Here is a 25,019-nt window from a genome sequence, read left to right as displayed (position 1 = left end):
ATCCTATGGAGACGTTGTGGGGAAATCTGAAATCTGAAAAGGCCTGTGTGAGTGAGGCGGTCCAGAAACCGGACTTCAAACAGTTACATCAGAAGGAAAAAACCAGGACTCATTTCAACCACAGTATTGTGAGAGAGAAGGAAACCTTCTCTCTCACAATACCTGGAAGGAAACCCAAAAGTCGAGACCAAGATCATAGAGTTCAAATGGAATGCTAACTGAGGAAATGAATGTAAACTTCAGATTCTCTCATTCCTATATTTAGCAAAGAGACATTATTTTGATAATTGTGACTGACCTAAAACAAACCTGTGGGAAAACAGGTGACATTTTTCTCCCATTGTCAGAATCCGTCCGACAATGGGTTCTTCAACTGATGTGTTTATTTAAAGGTGGGATGTTATGCAAAATCATCTTTTTTGAGCTTTATGTCCTTTTATAGTTCTATTTCCTCATTAAAAATCATGCCTGGAGTTTTGCCTTGATTTATTCGTACATGTTCGAGGAATCCTTGAATCTCCTGTGATTTGGAGTGTTGCCGGTAACACCTGATCATACAATGCACCGCCTACTTACCCAAAGCTCCAGCTTGGCGCCCCCACCCAGCAGCTCCCCTACTCGGCTCCTCCAGACTAGTGGCAGTAGCAGTTAGCAAACACCCAGTGGTGGAACTGCACATCTGCTGAGCTCATCATAGGAACTACACCACTCCGAAGAATGATTGTAGACACCATTATGGAGAAACACTGTTGCCATCACATGCTGAAGGGGGAGGGTCAGGAAAGCTAGGAGGTTCTTAAAGAGACAGAGACCAATTTCAGGCCCCAGATACAGTTATGATACAAAGTCAAATGTCTTTTATTTTGATATATGTATACAGAGTTTTCATTACAACTGAAGGTAGCAGTTATTTGACTGTAGTATAAAGTGGCACATAATAATGCATATTTGTTAATTGGGGCCTGCCATAGTAATGCATAGGAGAGCAGTGAAATTCATTGAGAAGCAAAGAATTTCACTGCATTCACAAGGCATGCATTGCTATGGCAGGCACCTCAAAATAACTGCCGCTTCCTGTTACTGTGTCAAAGTCATGTCATTCTTTTCTCACCCACGTCCGTATTCAAGGCACTGGATAACGTCACGATGGAAGAGACATCAACTAAGCAACTCACTTTAGGCTCACTTTCACTTTTCCCTCACTTTCCACCTCAGAGGAAAGTGTGTGCAGTACAGTGGTGAGGACTGACAGAAAGACCCTCAGGGCGCTAACATCATGCGGCTGCTGCCGAAGAGTCACTTTAACGTCCTTATCTCCATCCGCCGTTGCTTGCGTTTGTTCGTTGCCCTCCGTCTCTCCAGCGGGGCGTTTTGGATTTAGCTCTCCGGCGTACAGCAGCTCCCCCAGCACCAGCGTGCTGCAGGATGCGTCGGCGCGCCAGGTGTGCGTGTAAAGGAAGACTTTCCACGGGAGCACGTGTGACGGCGTGAAGGCAAGTGTCTGGATGTTGACGAGCTGCATGGCGGCGTGAAGGCTCTGTGGGGAGCAGTGGGGCACGGCCCCACACCTGATGGTGTCCTCTATCCACGTGCCGTCATCTCCCTCATCGGCCGATTCTGCTGAAACAGAATGAGGAACATCTTTAACAAACACCATAAAACAAGTGGGTGTGCTGCAGTAAATGTAACTGAGTAACTAACTATTATATTCAAATCTAATCTCGAAGTGATCAATACACTATTACAGACTAGGGATGCAACAAGATCTCACACGAAAAGATTGCATATTAAAAAAATAGTGGCGGGACTCAATTACATTTTTTAATCAAGTTAATTGGAGGGTCTGTAATTAATGACTGAAAAACCATATAGTGACCAGATAAGAAAAATTTTCAATTCAAAATCTCTTCTGGCTGCTAAATTATTGCAGCAAGAATAATTATGTTATATAGCAACTTTATGTTGCTGAGGTCATACAGATGAGCTCAGCAACACAGATGTTTGTTGTTTTAATGTTATTCAACCATCAGATTGGAGCACAGTGCTATTCAAGCCATTCAGCTATCCAGGAACTTCTTTGAAAAAAAAAATCCTCCTTTGAAAGGATTCAATTCTGATCAAATCAGGACATTTATTATCGATCGATTCATGGATCAAACACCTGTTGTGAATTTAGCTGTTAAGCTAATTGTTGGTGAAACAGCAAAGTTGTGCAAAAAGTACTGAAACTTTGACGTTCCTATTTTAAGCAGCTTTAGAGGTCTTCTGGTTCTGGTTCTGGTTCTGCTCTGCGTCCCAGAGAACCAGAACCAAACACAGAGAAGCATTCAGCATTCAGCTTTTATGCACCACAAATGTGGAACAATTTGTGGCGCACAGACCTTACAGAAAACTGCAAAACAGCTGAAACACAGAGTTCCTTTAAATCTAAACTAAAACCCACCTGTTTAGAGTTGCTTTAGATGAATAGTTTCTAATCAATGTTCTGCTTGTTTATTGCTGATTCTTCTGACGGCATTTGATAAAACAAAATGTTTATTGCTTGTTTCACAATTGGTGACTGTGTGATGTTTTCATGATGTAAAGAACTTTGAAGAGTCTTCCTGCTTCAATATTCTATAAAGATATACTTGACTAGAGAAAGTCATTGTAAAGGTCACAGGGCTGCACAATATTAGAAAATCTTGCCATGGTGATTATATTGGTGACAATATCAGGCGATGTACATGTGTGTGTGTTTTCTTGTTTCTAGTCTGTGTTTCCTACTTTGTGACATTCAACATTTTTGGCTGTTATGTGTGTGCAGTGTGAGCTTTTCCTGCTCAGAGACTTTACATTAGCGTGAAAAATACAACTTCACAACTCTTAAAATATATTCCCCAACAATAATCTCAATCCAACGAATCCTTTGTGACATGACTGTTGAGCACACTGATATTGCATTGACAATATATTCATAATGTAAGGTTATTTCAGGTTTATCCAGAGATTTCACCTGAAAGCTGAATATTAATTTTTTTGTCTGAAATTCACAGAGGTATTTTCTTTAAATACTGAAGCAACATAATTGAGTTGAACTTTAAGGTGCTTCTAAAGACTCCGTTTTACTCCATGGTGTTCAAGTAAAGCCTGATGACTTTTCTTGTTTTATGGGATGATTTTATTACTTTGTTTTTACCCTACAGCTATTAGCAGCTCATGTTGTTTTTAAAGTGCTTTACAAATAAATTGACACCGAGTTTGAGTTGTTCCCTCCTTCTTCTTGTTCTTTTCTCCTTTTCTGTCTCTGTAGATCAGTTTGTCTTTTGTTTCATTGTTGGTTTGAGTCGGAGAATTGAAAGTATTGTCCAACAATTGTAATCAATCAATCAATCAAATTTTATTTGTATAGCACATTTCAGCAGCAAGACATTTCAAAGTGCTTTACATCATTACAAACACAGAAACACAAAGCAACATAGAATCAATAATCAAAACAAAGCATTAAGTCAAGTTCCATCAATAAATTTGTACATTGTAAATGTGGCAACAGCTCCAAAATACGTGAAGCCAAGGTCAACTGGGTTCAGGTGCCAATAAAAAGTGAGTTCAAAGTTTGGAAATGTTTTACGCTGGCTGTAAAAAACGAAAACGAGACACTTTGCTTTCATACCTTACAAACACAGGATCAACCATCTTCTCATCCCACAAACTAAAAGTACTTGTTCCAACCCTATCATGGAGAGCAAAGGTCATTTTACACTCAACTCTACACGAGTTCACAGGAGTGAAAAGTGTTATAGTCCAGTATATCACGAGGCTAGCCGAGAACCTTTAGTTGCATTTTCCAGAAAGCTCAACAAAAGATAACATAGTTTATAGACTACAGCCTGATCCCCAAAGAGCTAAGAGTTAAATTTAATTGATATTTATCTTTATTGTATTCAGTGCTTCCTTCCAAAACTAAGGGCCAATAACATTTGGAGGGGGAAAACAGAAATTGTGCCGGGCACAGGGCAGAGGAAATGCCTCATCTTTTAGCAGATTATTTACTGTTAACACAGTTTCCTGCTAACAGCTCTCAGTTTCCCATTCAGAGGAACAGTAATTCTTTGGTATTTTTCATAAATTCAGTTTAAGAAATGGGAATAAATTGTGTCCTTCAAGCAAACAGCTTGTACAAATGTGCAATTTCCAAATTGAAACAGGTTCTTCACCCAGATGTTAAATTTTTATTTTTATTTTTTTAAAGTTCACGCGTGTTAAAAAGGATCTATCATTGTTCAGCTACTGGACTGAAAACAAGTCAAATACAGTCAAATCTGAAAGGAAAAAAAATAAACATTATAATCGCTGAAGAAGTATCAACCAAGCCAACTAAACAGCTAACTAAATTTCAACAATATTTACTTACAAAAGTGCTATGTACGATTTTGAATGAAGCAAAAAATTTGGCCAGAAAATCCTTACTTCAATTAAAGAAGTTTGTGTTTGGTGGAGTTTTCTGCTGTTTGTTGTAACAATCCTTCTTGGTAATAACGCTAAACTGTTGGAAAACCTTTCTGTTTCCACTCAATGATGCCATATTAATAAGTAAAACACATTTGCGGGCCGATCAGCAGAGGCGGATATGCAGGTTGTGCCAGAGAAACAAAATGTTTTATCCTCTTTAGTGCCAAACAGCACTTGGTAGAGGCGGTATGATGATGCGGGAGCGGCGGATTGTTACAAAAGACAAATAATCACACACAAATTTCCCCACCTTTTGCACCAAGTATGTATTTTTTTATTGGCATAACCTTGAGAAATACTAATTCAGATAACAGTACAGTAAACCCAGCCTCGTATCCTGCAGTGCATCACGGCAGCAGGGATCAGCCTGTTCCATGTAATTGACTGTAACTTTATTAAGCTCTGCTCACAATGCTAACGCAACAAGCAGCAGTCTCCCTTTGTAGCTACGGTAGCGGCTTGGTATCATCTCAAAGATGTCAAAAATGTCTTCTCCGTCCTCTCATTAAAAATGACTCATCTTAAACGTCCGTCGTCTCTTTGTGTTCTCCGCTGCATGGCACACAATGTGCTGCAAATGACTGTGATGACACACGTCATCAATGCAATCCTATAAACAGCTGCAGCTGCGTTGCGTGAACAGGGAGGGCTGCTCAAGACAGGGCTTAAATCAAGTTTATTTGTACAGCACATTTTAGCAGCAAGCCAGCTCAAAATGATTTATGTGATAAAAACATAACACAACAACCAATTATAGTGTGAACAGCAAACAAGCAACGATTTTTATTAAAATAATCAAGAGTAACTTATCATCAAATACACATCAAATGTATTAATCACTGTTTCCATTGTTATTAATCAAAGGCAGCTCTAAACAGGTGGGGTTTTAAAGCCTTGATTAAAAAAAGAAAAAAAAAACTCAAGGAGAAGCTAAATGTTGCTTCTCCTCGTTTGGTTCTGGGGATGCAGAGCAGAACCAGAATCAGAAGGCCTGAGAGGTCTAGAAGGTTGATACAACAACAGCAGGATTTTAATGTGTTGTGGTGCTAAACCGTTCAGTGATTTATAAACTAACAACAATGTTCTTCAGGTGACAGAAGGCTGACTTTGTAACTGTCTTTATGTGGCTCTGAAGATTCAGCTTAAGGTTTCAAGCCTAATTAGGTTAATAAGGGCACTTCATGATCTGACCCTTTACATTGTTTCATAACAGCTAGTTTCCATAAATTTTTATTGAAACCCAATTTTATCCTTTTAGCACAATGAAAATGTTTCTTAATGCTCATTCACAGTGATTGTTATAATATTCAAAGTCATGATGACAGCACCAGCTACAAACAGTAAAAGATCTGAATGGTTCACATGGGTTGGAGAGGAACGCTTGGGAATATTTCTGCCCTTGTTCCTAGACAGTTTCAGATCAGGAACGTGAAACCTGTTGGGAACGGCAGAGATGTGACGTGGCAATTCTTCTCCAACACACTTTTTTTTCTCTCTCACACTTTGTTTTAAGTCAAACACATGTTTTTATATGACTTTATGGACAAAGACACAGCTCGGGTATATCTAAAATGCAGTTCTCACTGAGGATTTTATTGATTAATGGAAAACAGGTGGAATGAGAACACGTAATGTCTGCCTTGTTACATCATAAATCAACTCTAATTAATCCAATTTTTTAGGGAAGCTGAAATCATTTTCACTGGCCATGCTCTCGCCAGATTACTGCTTGATCTAAGGAGTGAAAAGTACATAAATCTCTGAAGTGGGACCTGTCTGACAGCATGAAGTAGGCTAACAGGCTTCTATCAGTCTGGAAAGTCTTTCCTAAGCTATTGGGAGTCCAGAGTCCCACAGTGGGAGTCATTTCCCACCAATGGTAAAAACTCTCGGGAGTGAACAGCTGACTGAAATTACTACAAGAAGAACACAGAACATTATGGAAAGCACTGCAGACGATGCTAACGATTTAGCACTAACAAAGAGAGACGGCCATAAAAAGAGAATTCATGGAAGAGTTACACGGAGAAAATCCCTCCATGGTTTCTCCCGCAAAGGAATACAATAACTAGAAAGATGGTTGAGACACTGAGGCAAAATTAACAGCAGATTTCTGTTGACGCTAATGTTTCAGCACAAACTGCTTTTATCAAACAGCTGCGGTCTTTGAGGAAGCAAAAATATTTGCCTTTGCTTTATTTCAACAGATGTGCATCAACATTGGTGGGTTTTCTGCTCAATTCATTCATAGTAATTCATTTAAATATGAAGCCAAGACCAGATAGATAGAATCAAGGCATGGAAATGTGTTGTGCAATTAGAAGCCTAAAGTGAAAGCTCTGAGTTTGTAAGGTCCATTAGTTTCAGCCCTGATAAAGATCTAGACACATGAAAAACCTATTGACCCGAAGAAAACATCTTTCTTTTCTACTCTTAAGGGTGCATTCACACCAGCTCTGTGTCGTCTGCTCTAGTTTGATTAAAGTAATCAAACTAGAGTTGGTACTAAAACTCAGAATGGATCAGAAAAGTGAACTCTGGCTCACCCACAAACCTCAGTCTCGGTTCGGTTGCATTCATATGTGCATATTCAAAGCATGTATGAGCTGAGAGGAGACCGGGCCGAAAGCAGGAACCAGATTATGTGGATAAACACCACCAAAACAAACGGGGAAGTCGAGTGCTACTGAGAGAAATGCCTCATGGTCCTTTGCCAAAGACAAAAGGGAGATCCGATCCTATAACTGCTAAAACCTGACGCTGCTCCATTCTTGTTTACTTTTGGTGAAGAGTGTTTTCTTCTGAGGTTTTTCGTGTTGTTTCCTTCAGCGGTTCTTGGTGCAGTGCAACCACAGGCGAGGGAGTGAACAAGTTCTTCAATTAGTTTAGATTGTTTGACTCAGTGCAGCGTGAAAACAAACCATAGGAGCTAACAAACGTTGCAATTTCGGGCTCCAATTGAACCAATTCTACCGGACTAGGGTGTGGAAACACTCTAAATCAGTTTAACAGTAGCTATGGTGTAACTACGCAGCTGCTTATTACTAAATTGTCAGATGGACTGCAGAAAAAGGCTGCAACGACATTAATGTTAAAGTTGTGTAATCAGACGCTGCAGCTGTTTTCAAATAGAGAAGGTAACGACACTCAGGTGAAAACTTCGCATCCTGGGCCTCGACAGACCTATTTGCTTAATGTAAGCGAATAACGTAAAATGACATTAACGCTTACATTAATCCTGACCAATGTAAGCGAGAGGAAGCTTCGGCTCCATTACCTGGTTCTGAGCGCGAAGCACGCCGCTGCGTCCACAGGCGCTCAAACTCCTCCGGGGTGACGGCTGGAGAAAGAGACAGAGTGACGCTGGGCTCGGCGCCGGGAGCCGGGAGGCCAGCCGGGCAGCCCAAACGCTGAGCGGCGCCGTCTGAACCTGGAGGATGAACAGAGGCGCACAGTCAGGGTGCAGGAGACACAGTTGCTACTCAAGCACATGCAATCATCTTTTGATCTCAAACTAAATCAAATCTGACCCGAGCGTCTTGTGCTTGTTGTGCACCACGACCACCAGCCACATTAGATTAGCAGGAAGTAAACAGGAACCTCTGATGTCAGAGCTATAAATACACTCTAGTAGCGGGATACGTGTGGCATGCAACACGATGATGGAAGAAATGCGATTCAGCTCCGGTTTTGGTCATTGCACTCTAAATCGCTCAGTCTATTGGGCCGGTCACTTCCTGAGACACACTGGGGGAAAACTGCAGAGCAAAATGCACTTCAGGAGCAGCTTTTCAATATGAAATGACCTTGATGGTCCCACTGCAGACATTGCAGTCACGCTTTGAGACAGAAAACCACACTGCGGGGTACCACAACAAGCATTATGCAGTAGGATTCACAGAACCGGTCCGGCGCAATAACGATCACATGCGGGCTGTGTTTACAGGAGTCATGCTGCCTGATTGGTCCGGATTCTTCCAAACAGGTCAGAACGTCTGGAGCATGTCTAATCCAGCTCCTTATCGCAACACTCTGCATTAAACCACTCTGCTGGTTTAACTGTTTAACGACAAGTTCATAATGGAGGAGAGATCTGGTTACCAAAACTTGAGTAAAACTTGAGCAAAACTTGAGCTTCTGTAAATACAAAGGCGTTACATCCAAAAATAACAGAGAGACCAATTGCTTTTTAAACCCAAAACATTCAAAAAATTCCCTACGTCCAAAACATTCGTTTGGAAAAGCCAAATTCCTCGGTAAGGATGCTGCTCAGCTCGGCTTTTAACTCTTTTAACCTTGATAAGTTGTTGGAGAGGCCCCGCCCCTTTCTCCCTGTTTACCCATGACTGCCAGGCTAACCACAGCAGATACGCAGGTGATGTGACTGTTGTGTGCTTCATTGAACAAGTCAAGTTTATTTGTATTGCACATTTCACATGGATGGATGGATTTGAGCAACAAGGCAGTTCAAAGTACTTTTAAGTGATTTAGTTTCATTTTCAATTCATTTTATGTTTTTTTGTTTTTTTTTTTCAAATTTCATTCCCTCAATAATTAACACGAACAGTTTATGTAATGACGAAAAGAAATCATGAATGAAATGGAGCACTATACACGAAGCCAGCTATTTGGGACACACCGATCTTAAGCTGTCAAAATTACTACAACTTATTGATATTGTGTCACACCAGAGAGAAATTACTATGTATAAGGCAAATAAGAGACAATTACAAGAAAATATTCGATGTTTATTTAAGAACTGCGAGGGAGGGTGAAATCAAAGAGGGGAGTATAACTTGAAAATCTTAACCAGGCGAACAACCAAAAGTTTCTCTGTATCTGTTTCTGGTGTTAGGCTATGGAATCATTTATGTGAGGATCTCAAACAAAATCCAAATATCACACAGTTTAAGAAAATGTATAAAAATGTAATGTTAGAAACATATAGTGGATAAGACTGTTCATCACAAATTGAGATGGTGATAATAGGGAAGATTTGTATTTGTAGAGGTATAAATACATATATTGGTATGTTAGTATGCAAGTATGTGCGCGCAAATATGTAGGTATGTGCAAGCATGTATGTAAAGAATTTGTGTATATATGTGTTCATATGGCTATGTATAATTATTCTTAATAATAAGACAATAAGCTTCTACTTCTGTCCAATCCTTTTTGATTATGCCAGATAATCTTCCTTGGTTATGGTGTTCTATAGCTATTGTGCCTCCTTTAATTTTTATTAAATTATTGTGAGATGTATGTTATTAAGAAACAAGTGGGAAGTTAGGCATTATTTGCATATTCAAAATAAGTAAATTTAAGAAGTACAAACTTATATCTGCCCCTATTCACATAAAGAGAAAAACTAAAACAACCAATTAAAGTAAGTTGGGAGTCAATAAACATTACATTTAGTCAAATGACATCATCAAAATCACAAATATTTGAGCAAATAGTAGATAAAATTCCCCACAAAAGTGTTAGAGACTGACAGAGGACCATCTCAGGTCAAGGCTGCTAACGGTGGTTCTAAAAGCTGCTTTGTTTATCACTCATTGCTGCTGCAATTCAGATTAGTTTTTATGCAGGAAACAATAGTCTAGTGTAATATATCACATGCTAAATGCTTCTGAGGCCTGGGCAAGTCCAGGCTGTGTTTCACTGCATGCCAAACAGGCATGGCGTGGGTTCCCTTTTCACGGTACACAGAACTGTTAAAACCACATGGTTCCTGCAGTTTGAGCCGATTTCTATGAGATGTCAAATGTATTTACACACAAAGTGATGACTTAGCCTATATAGAACACCACAAACTTCCCCCTGCAAAAAATATGCCACTGTCTGCTTGTGGATGATTAAGCACAAGCATTGCTTTACAAAGGAGACACTGATTGAATTATGTTATGTATAATATATGTTTCAAGAAGTTTTTTTTTCCCCTGGAAAACTCCTACATGCTCACTGTGTTTTCTTAAAACATATAGTTTTTTTCCCCAGATATTCCCACCTCTATATATAAATCTTATTTAATGTCTCAATCATTTTTTTCACCAGATCCAGGCTTCCTTTTGTATCTTCTTTTTCCTTACATATCAAAAGTAGAAAACAGAGATGCACAGAGAAACCATGCACCTGCTTTTCATAGCTTGTCATTCTCTTTCAGCTGTGTAACTTTTAAAAGTTTTTTTTCTTTTCTCCTCAATTTTGGCCGAGACTCTTCAACAAAAAGAGGTTTTTAATCTCAATGGAATTTTGGTCGAATAAAGGTTAAATAAAAAACTAAAGTTGGCTGGTAACCACTTTTCAGCTTGATCATTGCAACTCAAATCTGGAATTATACCAACACTTGATCTTGGCCATCATTTACCATCTAATTCATTTGGCTAATAAGTATCTGAGCACTTGTGGACGCACTGGGAGCTCTGAAATGTCATTCCCAGGTGGTTAGCGGATCCTCTAATGAAGAAAAACAAAACAAAAACAACAAAGAGACGATGACTTGGAGAAAAAGTAACACACCCGGACATGACACAGCAGGACACTATGAATGCACATCATTGAGTTACGGCATACAAAAGCGTTTCTGCATGGGAGCACATCTAAAACAAGAAATATCAAACGTGCGTCAGGACTTTTCCAGGGAGTTCCACGAAATCTCCATTTCATCATGTTTTGACAAACTTAACGTGTCTTCAAAAACGCCAGCATACAGTGCAAGGACAGGAAACAAAATGAAAAATCCAGAAAATCTGATTGCTCACCTAAATGAACCATCTCAAGTTGTCTGCAGTTCAGATCATCCGGAAGGTCCGCGTTTGATTTGGGAATAGATGCCAGGTGTTCTGGGCTCCCTCTACTGGTTGACTCTACTTCTACTGAACGGTGCTTCAGAGGCTCCAGAGTGTTAAAGCTGCTCACCCACTGGCTAACGGGTTCAGCCGGGCGGCCGATTAAAGCACCCATGGAGAGGTCTGATCTCCGGACCTGGAGAACATTTCGCGTCTCTGCGATCCCACGCTGCAACAGGCGGTAATAGAGGAGAGCCTGGCCGCGCACACACATGTCTCTCTCCTCCTCTGTAAAACACAACGTTGTGTTTGGTGCCAATTGTCAGTTTATCACTCAAGTCAGGCGTCTAATTGCAGACACGCACCTATACAGTAGTGCAGCAGCCTCCCCAGCATGTCCTGAGTCTCAGCAGGACGACACAGAAACAGCCTCATGGTGGACGTCAGCAGCTCCATCTTCAGCTCCATGGAGGTTTCGCTTCTCACTCCGTCGATGAACACTTCCAATGTGTAGGGGCCGCTGGAAATCCTCTCCCCATAGGCGCCCAACAGCCACAGCAACGCCTGCCTGCCCTGGTGGATGAAAAATGAATGATTCATTTATTTCCAGACAGATTGGAATAATGTGGGCGGTGCAGACCTGGCCTTTAAACCTTTCCCCACATGCTTTGTTTATTTTTGAAATGTATTTAGAAATACATCCAATAAAACAAAATAGTATGCAAACATGTGGTGAATGTTTCCCAGTGTGCATCTCTGTATCTGATTTAAAACAGTAAAAGCCTGTTTTGTTGGAATAAGAATTAGAAGTGGAATTAGAAATTATTCATAGCCCTTTCAGTAAACAATAGAAAAGCCAATGTTTTAGTGGCTGTTGCAGCAACTAAAACACTTCTAATAACTCATTATATAATTTTTATATGTCTCCATTGGTATTACAATGGAAATATCCGCCCAGATTCCCCCAGAAAACTGGCTATGCTAGCATAGTTTTGAGGAGCTAGCACACTCATCCAGTGGCTCACTGTGTTAATGAGTTAACTCTGAATCTAACAGGAAATTTGAAAACATGACTTAGTAGTTATGTGAAATTAGACGACATTACCAACAATACCAAGACACCAACTATAACGTCTTAAAAAAGGCAAACACATAAAAATACAATTAAAAATATTTTTTTCACTTCTGTTATTTAATCCTACTTAAAGCATTAGAAAATGTTTGATACTTCATCCATGACTTGTCACTTTATTCGCTGAAGTTGTTATCATATGGAGCAGCAGAAACAGGAAGTGGTTGCAGAGCTCTTTGTGGTTAATAAAAAGACACGACTTCAGTCTCCTTTTCTGTTCACACACTGACTGTACAATATACTGTACTATGCTGCCATTGTGCTTATAACAGTTTCACCAGAGAGTTTACTTCAGCTCGTCTCTGCTATCATTGTTACTAGTGTCTAAAAAAAAAAAGAAGCCTAGAATAAATAAACAAACGATGCAAGTGAAGCCTGGTGGTCCGCCAGGCTAATATGACACTGGGGGAAGCCTTGCCTCATCAACAGCCCAACCAAACCACGAAATAATACTAATATGCATTTTGTGGCGCTTTTGTACAATGACAATAAAGGCACTCTGATTCTGATTCTGAGAAACAATAAGAAATATGAGACTGTATTGTGAGAATTTACAACATAAGAAAAAGTATAGTAGGGTTATTAAAAATATTCTCAGACTAAGAAATGTGCAAATAATAGAAATATTGGAATATTTACAAGAAAGTGAAAAAAATATGCAAACGGTAGCAGTTATTGAGTTTTTGAGTTGCTCCCTTGCTGGGAGGAAGGACCCACAGTCTGTCACTGCAGGAGCTCTCCAGTTCAGGAGTGAGATGATGTCCAACACTGGTCGTGTTTCCACCGACCATAAAATCGTGCAAATTGGAATTACGAAGCTAAATCTGGAAACGCGGCAGAAGCTTTTTGTGCTAGGACGAGGCGGTTTTTCGGCTCCATCGAAATTGGTGTATTTTGAAAGACTGCACTGGAAACACTTTTTTTCACGTCACATGAGTCATATGAACAACCAGATTTTACTGCTGGTGAAAACAATTAAGAAGACAGCAAGTTGAACAACTTATTGTGTGAACATTCGGACTCGTGTGATTTTAATTGCATTTTTTTAGTTACTGGAAACACCTGTGAAAAAACTGTGCAATTGTGTTTTCTTGACATTAGCGGAATATCGACACAGTTTTGAGTATAGCTAGTCTCCCATCGTTTGCACTGGGTCAGAGGTCACTTCCTCCTTGGTCTGCATCTACGGAGTCCAGCAGTAGCAACCGTCTGCTGGACTGCTACCAAGGCATGGTCCACAGTCTGCAGGACAGCCTTGGTGGAAATTCTTGGCTTCATCGCTATCGCTTTGGACTTCCTACCACATCCTCAGAAATGTTTCACATGTGGAACCTCTTATATTCTTTAGTAATACTCTATGCTAAGCCCACTGGATCTTGAAGACATTTAGATAGTGATCTCAGTGAACTTTAAGCGCTGCACTCTCAGTTAGTAAAATAAAAACTATTTCTGCTCAGTGACATCAGGATGAAGGTCTTCTGCACTAATTTAGTCAGTATGTAAAAAAAAAAAAAGAAAAAAGAAAAAAGTGATTTCTTTGTCTAATTTTAAAATGTTCTGAAAGTGCGACAAACCCCCCCAAAACAAACGGAAGAAGTCAGTACGGGTGCAGCTTCTATTTCACAGAACTGAGCGTATGAGGGTTTCGGGGGAAGGTATTTTTTTATTTCACTAAGCCTGTCTCACAAAAGCCACAAACCACCTTCCTTAAAGTAGAGACGACATTTAGGAGAGAAACAAACAACAGGGCTCTATGTTATTGCAAATAGAAATCTAATTGACTAAATGAGCGGAACTCATCGGAACAACATCGGAACTTCTGATGTTGAAAACCCGTCGGGTTTCCAACATCAGGGGCTTAGAGCAAGGCATGGATATGAGGTGGGAAAAGCTGGAATTCAGCTCACGCCCCTATGAGACCGCTGCTCCCACTGAAACACACCCACTCCTGAAAAACACCTTGTGGAATGAACACAATACAGCAAAGGATGAAATGAGAGCTCCTACTTTGCTGCAGTCACCATCACAATATTAGTGTATAATGATACTTGCTGTGAGCTGCTTGAATGCAGCATTTTGTTGGTTACTGTTATCTAAGTCAAGGAACATGAAAATAACTCAGTGCATGCTAGTAGTCAGACTTCCTCTGCCCTTGACGCACAAACTTCTTATAGATTTGAGACCACAAATCTTTTTAGTGTCTCTGCTCCGTCTCGTCGGTCGTAGCAGGTGAGCGCTCACACTGAGTGTGGTTCTGGTTCTGCTGGAGGTTTCTTCCTGTTACAGGAGCGTTTTCTCACTGTTGTAACGCGGCCTGGTTTCTGTACTACTCATAAACCCGAGTGAGACCACACATGTAAAACAATGCAAAAACTATTCTCATTTACAAACATGGAAGAAACAGCTTCCTCGTGTACGGGAGGAATAGAAGCAATAGGGCTGATCAAAATGAGGAAACAACAATATATAAAGCGGTTGATGAATATCGGCCTTTCTACTTAGCCCTCAAAGCAAACGCATACTCCATTTATTAGCAAGTCTATCCAGTTCCTGAAAAACAAAGAATGTATTATTTTAATCTCAACAAAACATTTTATTTGGCTGTTTTGTAAACATTCATTTGAATAAAGTCTGACGTCTGTGTCAAAGAGAAAAATGACCTCATGACAACTCTGGGTTGGAAGAGGCTTTTTGCAGCGCCCCTGATGGCCATAGAGTCCTAGCTGCTGAGGGAGGTGGACTTTGAGGTCTTGATTTGCAAACGTTGCAAACCAAGGCCTATGTGTATGAAGGCCTATGTGTATGAAGGCCTATGTGTATGTCTAAATCCAATGAATCAGGTTGATTTGATTTACTCTGTGAAACGGAGCCCCATCAGGGCGACAGCGGGAGGATCTGGGCTCTAACCTGGCTGTCTTGCAGCACTTCCTCGCAGCCCTCCAGGGCTGAAGACACGGCATCGCTGCACTGGGGACACGCCCAGACCAGATCACGTATCGTCTGCACCACCGCTGGGAGAACGGGGCGGGGCAGGAGGACAAAGGACAGAAAACCACACAGTTACTAGTGATCAACATGTTCTCAAGAGAGGATGATGGGGATTATTTTTCTGAATGTTGCGGGGCTGATTTATACCTGAGGTTATCTGATCCTGTTTCAGCCCGAGCAGTCCGGTGAGAATCTCCAGACATTTGTCACTGTAGCTTCGGCCGATGCGACCTGACAGAGGGACACAAAGGGAGACAGAACAGGATATACGAGCTTAAAAGTCAACACCACAGCGATCTCAGCTTCAGATTCCGGAATGTGCTTTCATAAACATAAGCAAAAAAATGTTTTCCTTTTGCTGCATATTTGATTTAATAAAGGGAAACAGAATTGTTTTACGTCTAATATGGTTTCAGCAATGGAAACACAGACAGGAATAACAGCACGTTTTCCCCACACAGAGACTACCTGCCATTCCATGCTACAAAGAGTTTTAGACACTTTGTGATTTTCTTACTTATCATTACAAATGTGTTTAATTGCCAGATCTCGAAAATAAATTCGGGAGCAGTGTCTGTCATGATCTGATGGAGGTGAGTAGAGGATCAAGGCAGAGACAGGAGTGGAAGTTGCAATAAAGGTTTAATAAAAGTCTGAAACAATTCCAAAGCGAGGAAGGGGACCAGGAGAAGACCCAGGGAGACAAAGAAGAGGAGGAGGACAGAGAAGAGGCAAGGATCCAGCAGGGAAACAATGACGCAGGTGATACTATGTACACAAGGCACTCAATACAACCCAGAACCATGACAGTGTTTTGTTTAAACGAGAACATTTCTCATCCCGGTGAGATGAGCTTTATATCTCGTTACAGCAAGAAAGTTTCTCGTTTTGAATGAAAAGATTCTCGTTACACCGAGACATAAAAATTCACCTTTTGAAGATTTTTACTTCTTAAAAACGCGTAAAAGGGTTCGCTTTAATTCTCCTTCTCTCCCTGGTTCTTCTACGCGACATCTGAGAATCCAGAGAGGTGTTGCTGTTTTGCTGTTACAACTTTTGCTGTTTGAAAGAGGATATTTTTTGTTTAAATGAGATATAAATGTTGCCATAGCAAGATATTTTTTTTTTATCTCCTCAAAACAAGAAGACGTTCTCGTTTTAACAAGTTGTGCATCTTGCTAGAACAGGATTTTTTTTTTGCATGCTACGTCTTGTAGTGATAGTTTAAGTGGGACTCTTCGGAGAGAAGGCTTTTTTTTCTAATTTGGTTAGAAAACCTTTTCAGATTTATTTATTTATACAGATTTTACAGACGTCTACTTCTTAAGTAAAAAACCTTGCTTTTGTTTGTTATTTATATTTTAAAACTTTAACGGAGCCATCAAGGGATGGTTGAATTTTAAATCCTTTTGGATACACACTTGTAATGACAATGTTTAGCTAAGTGAAACACAAAAAAAGGTACCATATATACATATCGTCACAGATAAGTGACGGTTTGCGCGCGCGTGTGTTTGTGTGTGTGTTCTTACCAATGGCTGAGATGGCGGTCTGAGCGGTGTCTGTGTTGACGTCAGTGCAGTAACCCTTCAGTTCATCCAGTATCATCACAACGTTCTCATCATTCACCAGCTCTACCAGCACCTGCAAACACACACACACACACCTCTGGTTAATGCATCATGCTGTTAGGTCTGTAGCAATAAGCAATAAATCAATTAATCGCATGAGACATTAAGACGATCTCAATAATTTCCTCTTTTTTTTTAAATCTTAAAAAAAAAATAATCTTTTTCCACATTTGTTGAAACTGTCTCTATGTCATAGCAGTTTGGTATGAGACAGATAATCTTTGGGAAAAAATGGAGCTCCTCTGACTTCTCCCAGTGCTCCCGGTGGTAGTTACTAGCAACCAGTGTGGGACGTCTCTGAGCTAAAACTGGACCCAATGCTGGAAGTGGAGGGTACTGCTGCAGCATCAGTAGATGTGACAGATGCTGATCGATTTGTGGATATTCACGCAACAAAAAGTCTGACAATTCAGCAAAATAAAAAGAAACAACAAAGAAACCAATCGAATACTTGGAGAATCGTTGTTGCAATGACAACAATGAACATTGTCATCTAAAAGTCCTTCAGAGAACCACGGATCAAAACCACTCCAGGATTAAATGAACAGCTGGTTGTCTGGAGGCAACCAGCTGTCGGTTGCCTCCAGCTGGCAACCAACAGCCAGCTTCACACAAAGTGTGAAGGAATAACTTATGACAAAAACTTTGCTTGGCATAAAAGCACTACCTGCATTTTTCTCCGCTTGATGTAGGCCGGTTCAGCGTAGCTACAGAAGAAACGCTTGTAGTGCTCCCCCAGCAGGCCGGGGATGGAACGCAACAGCAGCTGCAAAAACACAAAAAACTTTTATTTGATTTTATACACTAATGAACAAATAAAACCTCAAAATATTAGGTTTTAGTCTCTGGGTATTAACAGAGGCAGATGATGGGTTAAGTAATAACATGATCAGGCACATAAGATTTTACAGATAAGATTGATTTAAGGCTCAAAATGCATTCATTGTATTGTAAGAAGTATGCAAAAATATTATACGCTGCAGTGTAGAAACAGTCTGGAAGTGACACATAAATAAATGAGATGTTAGTGCTGAAACTCTCACCTGTATATGACAGAGGGCCGTAAACCTCATCTCCCTCGATCCACTCCCGCATGCGGCCAGCAGAGGTCCTCGCACTCGCTCCAGGGCGGCCTGGCTGACCGCAGGAAGGATGGAGCAGAGGCTCAGGAAGAGGCTGAGGGTGGCCGCCATGACAGGAGGGTGGGGGCTGACCAGGGAGGAGTCCAGCAGGGAGAGGATGTCAAAGAGCTCGTCTTCTGACTGGGGTCGGTACCGCTGGAGGACCCTCAGCACCTCCGACTGGCCCCAAGTGTCACACTCCTTTAGCCTGGAAGCAAAACATTTTATATACACGACGTTCACTGGTAGACATCCTGAAGGATTCATTGCGGGCTCCATCTTGTTCTTCTTCTATATGTATTGTCTATCTTTACCAGGGCCGTATTCACAAGGATGAGGGGCCGTGGGCCGGAGCCAGTTTTGGGGCCCTCTTCACCAACGAAAAAAAGTCCTTAAAGGTGCAGTATGTAACTTTCATAAAAAAATAAGTTTTTTACATATTTGTTAAAACTGTCATCATGTCGTGACAGTTTGTTATGAGACAGGTAGTCCTCCACATCCTCCCTGAACTGTTTTTGCCGTCTGAAGAAATGCGCCTCCCTCGACCAAAAACGACCAATCAGTTGTCAATCGGCCTCATGTACTCGCTCCCAAATGTGCTAGTAATGGAGAAACAACTTCCTGTTACATGAAAACCGTTTATCCGTCGTCATCAGTGGGCATGCAAACTAGCCTTAGCATTCACGATAGACTATGCTACCTGCAGCGGAGTAGAAAGCGAGGGAGGGGAGTGCTGTCAATCATTGACACTAATATCTGATTGGTTGTTTCTAGTTAGCACTGGGAGAAGACAGAAGAGCTCCGTTTTTTCAGATTATCTGCATGTCATGACATGGTGACAGTTTCAACAAATATGTGAAAAAATCTTTTTTTTTTTTTTACAAAAGTTACATACTGCAGCTTTAACTTTGCAAATTACAGTACATTAATTGGCAGACCTACACATCAGCAGGTAGGAATTGATGCATGGTAGATTTAATACATCCTCTAACCAATAACTCAACGTTGTTTCCAAAGAAAGCTGCTACAGCTGCATTATTTTCAAATATTTCAATATCTGCATTCATAAAATTCCCCCCAAAATGAATACATATCACTTAATTTGGGCCTATGAGTTTCATATAAAGTACAATGTTTGAAAAACACACATTCATCAAAAAGGAAAAGTGCCTCTCAAAAAATCTGTCCTTTTCTAAAATCTGGCCCAGATCATTTCTTTGTTTTCACAACATTTCTTCTTATTGTTCTGGAATGATGATGATGATGATGAAATTTACCCATCCTTAAAATAGAATTGAAAGAATCATTACAAATATTTTGAACAGTTTTGGGTTGAACTTAACTCAAATTAAAAGAAAATCAAACTGAGACTATTTTTTTAGGACAAAAAAGACTAAAATATATATATAATATAATATATATATATATATATATATATATATATATATATATATATATATATATATATATATATATATATATATATGTAATAACCCAAATTCATTTTTAGGACCCTGGTGAACAAAATAATTCAGTCATGGTAGAGAGCGTGTGTAGGAAGTGTACGTTTAAGCACACTAAAAGGGAGGAAGCTGTTTTGTAGTTCAGCTTTAATTAGACTGTGTCTTCTTCTGGTCAGCAGGAGGGAGAATAAATGATGTTCGGGGGAGGTGGTTTCAAATCCAGCTGGCTGTCTTTTGAAGTGTAAAGTGTCTCTGATGGGAGCTAGCATGGTGCTGTTGCTGCCTTCATCCATCCTGTTCTCCCCTCAGCTGCTAATAGAGGTTTATGATGACAATCCAATTTCTTTCATTTGATTTCCTGCTCCTCTCATACATACAGTAATGACTTCCTGTTCTGTCCCTCGTTTGCGTTCCTCTTCTTTAGTTCAGTATATTTTCAGTGTGTTTTGCTTGTAGTTCTGTGTGCTGGTGCTTAGTTCTACCTGGAGTTTCCCCTTTCCGGGAATGGATTGTTGACATTTCTGTGACAGTTATGCTTTCACGTGATCAATACAATTCAATTAAAAATACTCTATTGATCACAAAAGGGAATTAAATGTTGTTGGAACTCATATTATCTGAGGTTCTTCAGAGCAGTATTGTGGATTGTGATGGCTGTTGACAGCCTTGCTAATGACCTAATTATTATATTCAGGTGTGGTGCAGCAGAGGCACATGTAAAAGTTGCTGGGCAGTGGCCCTTGAGGACTGGAGTTTGACACCCCTGCTGTAGAGTAACTTGCACAGCAGCAGTTTCAGGTTTCGCCACTTAAAATAAAAACATAACGACGTTGAGTGAAAACTTTGGATAAAACAGGAAAGGTCATGTCACCAGTTTGGTAATATTTAAAACAAACAAAAAAGCAAATCAATAATTGTCAATATCGACTGATAAAATATTGTGACACATACTTCAGCCCTAATTCAGCTTTTCAGACATATTGCCCGGATGTTGGAAACAAGTTGAAAATCCATATTTAATTTTCATTCCACTTCTCAGCTATGCCTTAACTCGTCTCACTGGACCCCAAGTGAACCCAGGGCAGTTTGTCTGGACCAACCTGTTGAGGAGGTGGTGAGTGATGGGCTTGTTAATGACCACGCCCCCCTCGTCCTTCAGGACCTCCTCCAGAGCTCTGAGGCAGTTCACCATCACCACGGGGTCCGGGTCCCTCAGCAGGCTGTACAGCTCGTTCACCACCGCGCCGTCTGGAGCGCATCCCAAACACCAGCTGTTATTCGCTCGTTCATCATTTATTGTGAAAAAATTCTTACCATGAAAAGAATTTTGATTTATCATTCAATTAATCATGCTAAAAAAAAATTATAAAAAAGCTGACGGTATTATCACATTTTTTTTTTTACTGATTTCTTCAAAATTCAAAATGACTGAAAATTAATAAATGTCAGTAAATTTGAAAATATGAAAAAGCAGTTATTGTGTGCAGTTTAGTGGTACAAGTCACACTTCTTTAAGTGACTGATTTCCTGAACAAGCCCGTATCAAATAAGAATGTTATTTAATATAGAATGTTTTTTTGATTTAGTGCCTATAGGTATAAAAGTGCTACTTTCTATAAAAAGTAGCACTAAATCGTTTTTATCGTCATTTCTGGAATTATCAAAATAGTACCACAAAATATTACAATACAATTCTAAGGCTATATCACCCACTCCTATTGCATTTCCACAACTGGTGGTAAAAACAGGCTAATGAGTAAATGAGAATAAAATATGTGAACGCTGGCGCCACCACCAGGCCGCTTCACTAAAACACATCAATTCTAATCGGCAAACTCATATTATGTGTCTTTAAAATGAAATAACTGGATAGTTGTTAGTTTGTTAAATAGACTGCGTTCATAATTAGTTGCTTCTATAGGGATTCAAAAAGACAGTATCTGCTAGGTCCTGCTAAGCAAATGCACTGATCCCACGGATTAAATCAAACTTTTCTAACAATTCCTTGGCAATACGAGAAACCTTTAGCTGTTGCTGATCATCATGCTTCTGGATGATGATCAAATCAGTCTGATTTGGCAGTTTGTTTGTTTTTTGCATCACTTTTGGTTGAAAAATGATCTCCCACTTATTCTGGTTTGATTTCTTACTTTTTACGCTCTTTTTTTTTTTGTTTCTTTTTTAAGAGACAGACAGAAGAAATGACAAGTCCACCTATTTCAGAGCCAGGTTGGAGATTATGCAGCTTGGCCCAACCGAGGACGGCCACCCTCCGGACGCAAGCCGCCCTGTCTCTCAGCCCTGCGGTCAGAGGTTGCTCCACGTACTCCACCAAGCTGGGCAACCTGCCACACACAGAAGCAGTGATCAGGAATCTGTCACAGAGTGCTGCGGGGCTCGCGTTAGCGCCATGCATGTCTCCCTGCTCACCTCAGGTTGGTCATGCTCCTCAGGGCCAGGCTGCGGACCATGGGGTTGGGATCCAGGCAGTCTTTCCTCAGAGTGTTGACGACCAGAAGGGACAGCTCTGGGTTCAGGTGGGCATAGCAACACAGGAAGACGTACACCAGTTTCTTCTGGACGACATCTACTGTGGCGCAGGCTTTCACCATTTCACTGAACAGGTCGGACACATCCACGCCCTGAGACATAGCCCTGAGACGGAGAAGCACACGTCAGCATCACCACATGTGGCTAAGAAAAACACTTTTCGGAGCGGAACCTGTTAGTGAGGCAGAAAAAAACCAAAGTTAGCTGTCTTCAGTATATGTGAGGAGTTTAAAACAAAGTCAAGACAAGTACACGGAAGCTGATTGGAAGGAAACTTTAACATCGAAGAAGAGTCTCAGAGCGAGAGTAGAGAGAGAGAGCAAGACATCAACGGTTGACCGGAAAGCTGGAAGAAGTACAGGGAAGTCGCTCTGTTTTATTCCTCAAATTTATAGCTGAATTATAAAATTTTACCAGCTTTTAAAAATCTCAGAATCAAGGTGAGGATCACTATTATTTGAAACAAACACAAGGAGACAGCTGGTTGGGGAATGCTAGCTGTAACAGTTGCACTAATCACTAACAAAACATGCTGAAGACGTGTTGAAGTATCACCTCAAATGATTTTGTCTTTGTTCGCATAGCCTAGTTTTTACAGAAACTGCTCCTGCTGTGATGTCACACAGCGGGACATCACCCCTGCTCCTTATGTAAAGAATTAATGACTACTCAGAGAAGGCAAGCTACAAAAAAATACTTAAAAGTGAATTTAATGCTAATTTCAATTAAGAAACTTTGATTTGCTTCACAGAGATTAGGAATATACACAATCCCTTTTTATTTTTAAAGGCATATAAAACCCCTTTTCTACTGTTCAGCAAGATTTAGCAGAAGAAGAATTTAGAATAATAACTGATTGTGTTCAGTTGTTAATAGGAATCTTTAGAAGTCAGCTCCACGTGTTTGGGTTCTGCTCCCTCAGTCTAAATTGTAGTCCATGTCTCGTAAAGCTCTTACAGGTTTTAATGTTTAAGGTGTCTGCGGGCCCGACAGCTGTGGAGGTTCGACCCTGTGAACCAATAAAAGCGGCCCTGCAGACACAGCTGGTGAAACCCACCTGATGACTTTGAGCACGGTGTTCCGGTACCGCAGAGGGTCGGACTGGATGTTGGGGTTGGACAGAGCCCTCCTGAGCTCCTTCACCGTCTCCTTACCACTCAGATACGGCATGATGAGAACTAGAAAAAACTATAAATTACCTGTTACCATCTGAATGTCAGAGGTGACACAGGGCGGACTAACACAAGATAGGTTCAGTATAAAATATTCCCAAATTATTACTCAGCAGAGCTTCAAACTGCTATTTGTTTCCCCACAATAACCTGCTTTGATGACTGGTTTATTTACATCCGCCATGTTTCATTTTCTTCTGCAGCTCAGTGGATTTGATTTTACATCGCCCTCTGCTGTCCTGGAGGGGATTTACAAGAGCGCCGTCATGTTGGAGAGATGTATAAACTCTGCGTGTATTCCGCTCGAGAATTGTGAAATTATCAGGTAATATTCTGGATTTACACAAATTTAAGAAAAAGTTCACATTGCTTATTCATACTTTGCTGAATTTGGTTCCGAGTAAAATCTACATTTCATTTTATGAGAACAAATATATATATATATATATATATTTATATATACTGTATATATACAGTACAGACCAAAAGTTTGGACACACCTTTTAATTCAATGAGTTTCCTTTATTTTCATGACTATTGACATTGTAGATTCACACTGAAGGCATCAAAACTATGAATAACACATGTGGAAATATGCACTAAACAAAAAAGTGTAAAACACCTGAAAATAGCCCTTATATTCTAGTTTCTTCACAACCTTTTGCTGTGATTACTGCTTTGTATACACTCTGCATTTTCTTGATGAGCATCAAGAGGTAGTCACCTGAAATGGTTTTCACTTCATAGGTGTGCCCTGTCAGGTTAATAAGTGGGATTTATTGCCTTATAAATAGTCATGAAAATAAAGAAAACCCATTGAATTAGAAGGTGTCCAAACTTTTGGTCTGTACTGTATATACATATGCTTCAGAATTTATTTTATTTCTGTTCAGTAATGTTGTTTTGTTTGGAAACATCGACTCATCCGTTGTTTTGCTGCTATCAGCAACTTTCCTGTAATCTTTCTACATTATTGTCATCCATGGTTTTCAAACTGTGGCTCAAGTACCCAGGAGGCGTCGTTTCATAAATAGCACCTACTACTTCTGCATCCAATACTATTTTTTGTTTGCTTGTCTAAACATAAGTTCAAGGTTTTATAAAACAAAACAAAAAAAATGTTTTCAACTAGGAAAATCGGAGGTTCAAACACCAAAACTCAACCTCATCCTTCAACCAAAAAGCTCGAAATGTAATGAACCTGTGCACCACAACACTGTGCGCTGCAAAAGCAACTGGCAAAATGTTTCCAAAAGATTCAGAGAAATATTCAAGGCAAATAAGATGCCATTCTATTTATATATTAAATCTTTAGGAATGTTTTTATGCTTCTGCTCAAAGTACAGCTAAGTGACAGAACCCTCACATCAATATTCATCACTTTTCCACAATTTCCTGTTCATTCCTGGCCTATTTTGAAAATGTAAATGCAAAACTTCAGTTCGCTGCAGAATCTTCTGCCAAGTCAAAGCTATAAATATACCAGCAAAAAAAAACAAAAAAACATGTTTTAAGGATGAGAAAAAGTATGTTTTATGGATGGATAAAATATTTATACTTTTCAGAGTATAAGGTCTGCAAAAACAATCATCGCTGCATATTTTGATCATTTTCAAATCTATCCAGACATGGAATATACTTACTTTCCAGAACAGTGTTTTAACTTCAGTTTTACTTTTA

The 25,019-nt window shown here is 40.1% G+C and overlaps 1 protein-coding gene across 2 annotated transcripts; it reads right to left on the bottom strand.

Annotated features, from left to right (window-relative positions):
* Positions 1-1,072: 1,072 nt before the first annotated feature.
* Positions 1,073-23,549, bottom strand: ap4b1 (adaptor related protein complex 4 subunit beta 1). Of its 2 annotated transcripts, none has more exons than XM_032569661.1 (13): positions 23,225-23,549; positions 22,048-22,272; positions 21,832-21,962; positions 20,718-20,865; positions 18,077-18,362; positions 17,701-17,799; positions 16,935-17,046; positions 15,550-15,633; positions 15,322-15,425; positions 11,648-11,855; positions 11,256-11,570; positions 7,769-7,921; positions 1,073-1,620 (listed from the first exon to the last, which is right to left on the bottom strand). In XM_032569661.1, exons 1-13 carry the CDS (start codon positions 23,335-23,337, stop codon positions 1,172-1,174), a joined length of 2,427 nt encoding a protein of 808 aa, XP_032425552.1. In that variant the 5' UTR covers positions 23,338-23,549; the 3' UTR covers positions 1,073-1,171. The 2 variants fall into 2 exon arrangements, with proteins under 2 accessions (XP_032425552.1, XP_032425561.1); XM_032569670.1 differs by having other exon boundaries at positions 1,073-1,617; positions 23,225-23,548.
* Between the last annotated feature and the right edge of the window lie 1,470 nt (positions 23,550-25,019).

The sequence above is a fragment of the Xiphophorus hellerii genome, chromosome 1 (assembly GCF_003331165.1).
Source record: "Xiphophorus hellerii strain 12219 chromosome 1, Xiphophorus_hellerii-4.1, whole genome shotgun sequence".
Taxonomy (NCBI): domain Eukaryota; kingdom Metazoa; phylum Chordata; class Actinopteri; order Cyprinodontiformes; family Poeciliidae; genus Xiphophorus; species Xiphophorus hellerii.
This window is presented reverse-complemented; position numbering and strand designations above follow the sequence as displayed.

What these genes read in the sequence shown, in the direction of transcription:
- ap4b1 (XM_032569661.1), bottom strand. Translation starts at nt 23,337, where the DNA reads ATGCCGTATCTGAGTGGTAAGGAGACGGTGAAGGAGCTCAGGAGGGCT. An exon ending in AGGAGCATGACCAACCTGAG is followed by an intron (nt 21,963 to 22,047) that starts GTGAGCAGGGAG and finishes TGTGTGTGGCAG; the next exon opens with GTTGCCCAGCTTGGTGGAGT. An exon ending in CCAACCTGGCTCTGAAATAG is followed by an intron (nt 20,866 to 21,831) that starts GTGGACTTGTCA and finishes GATGCGCTCCAG; the next exon opens with ACGGCGCGGTGGTGAACGAG.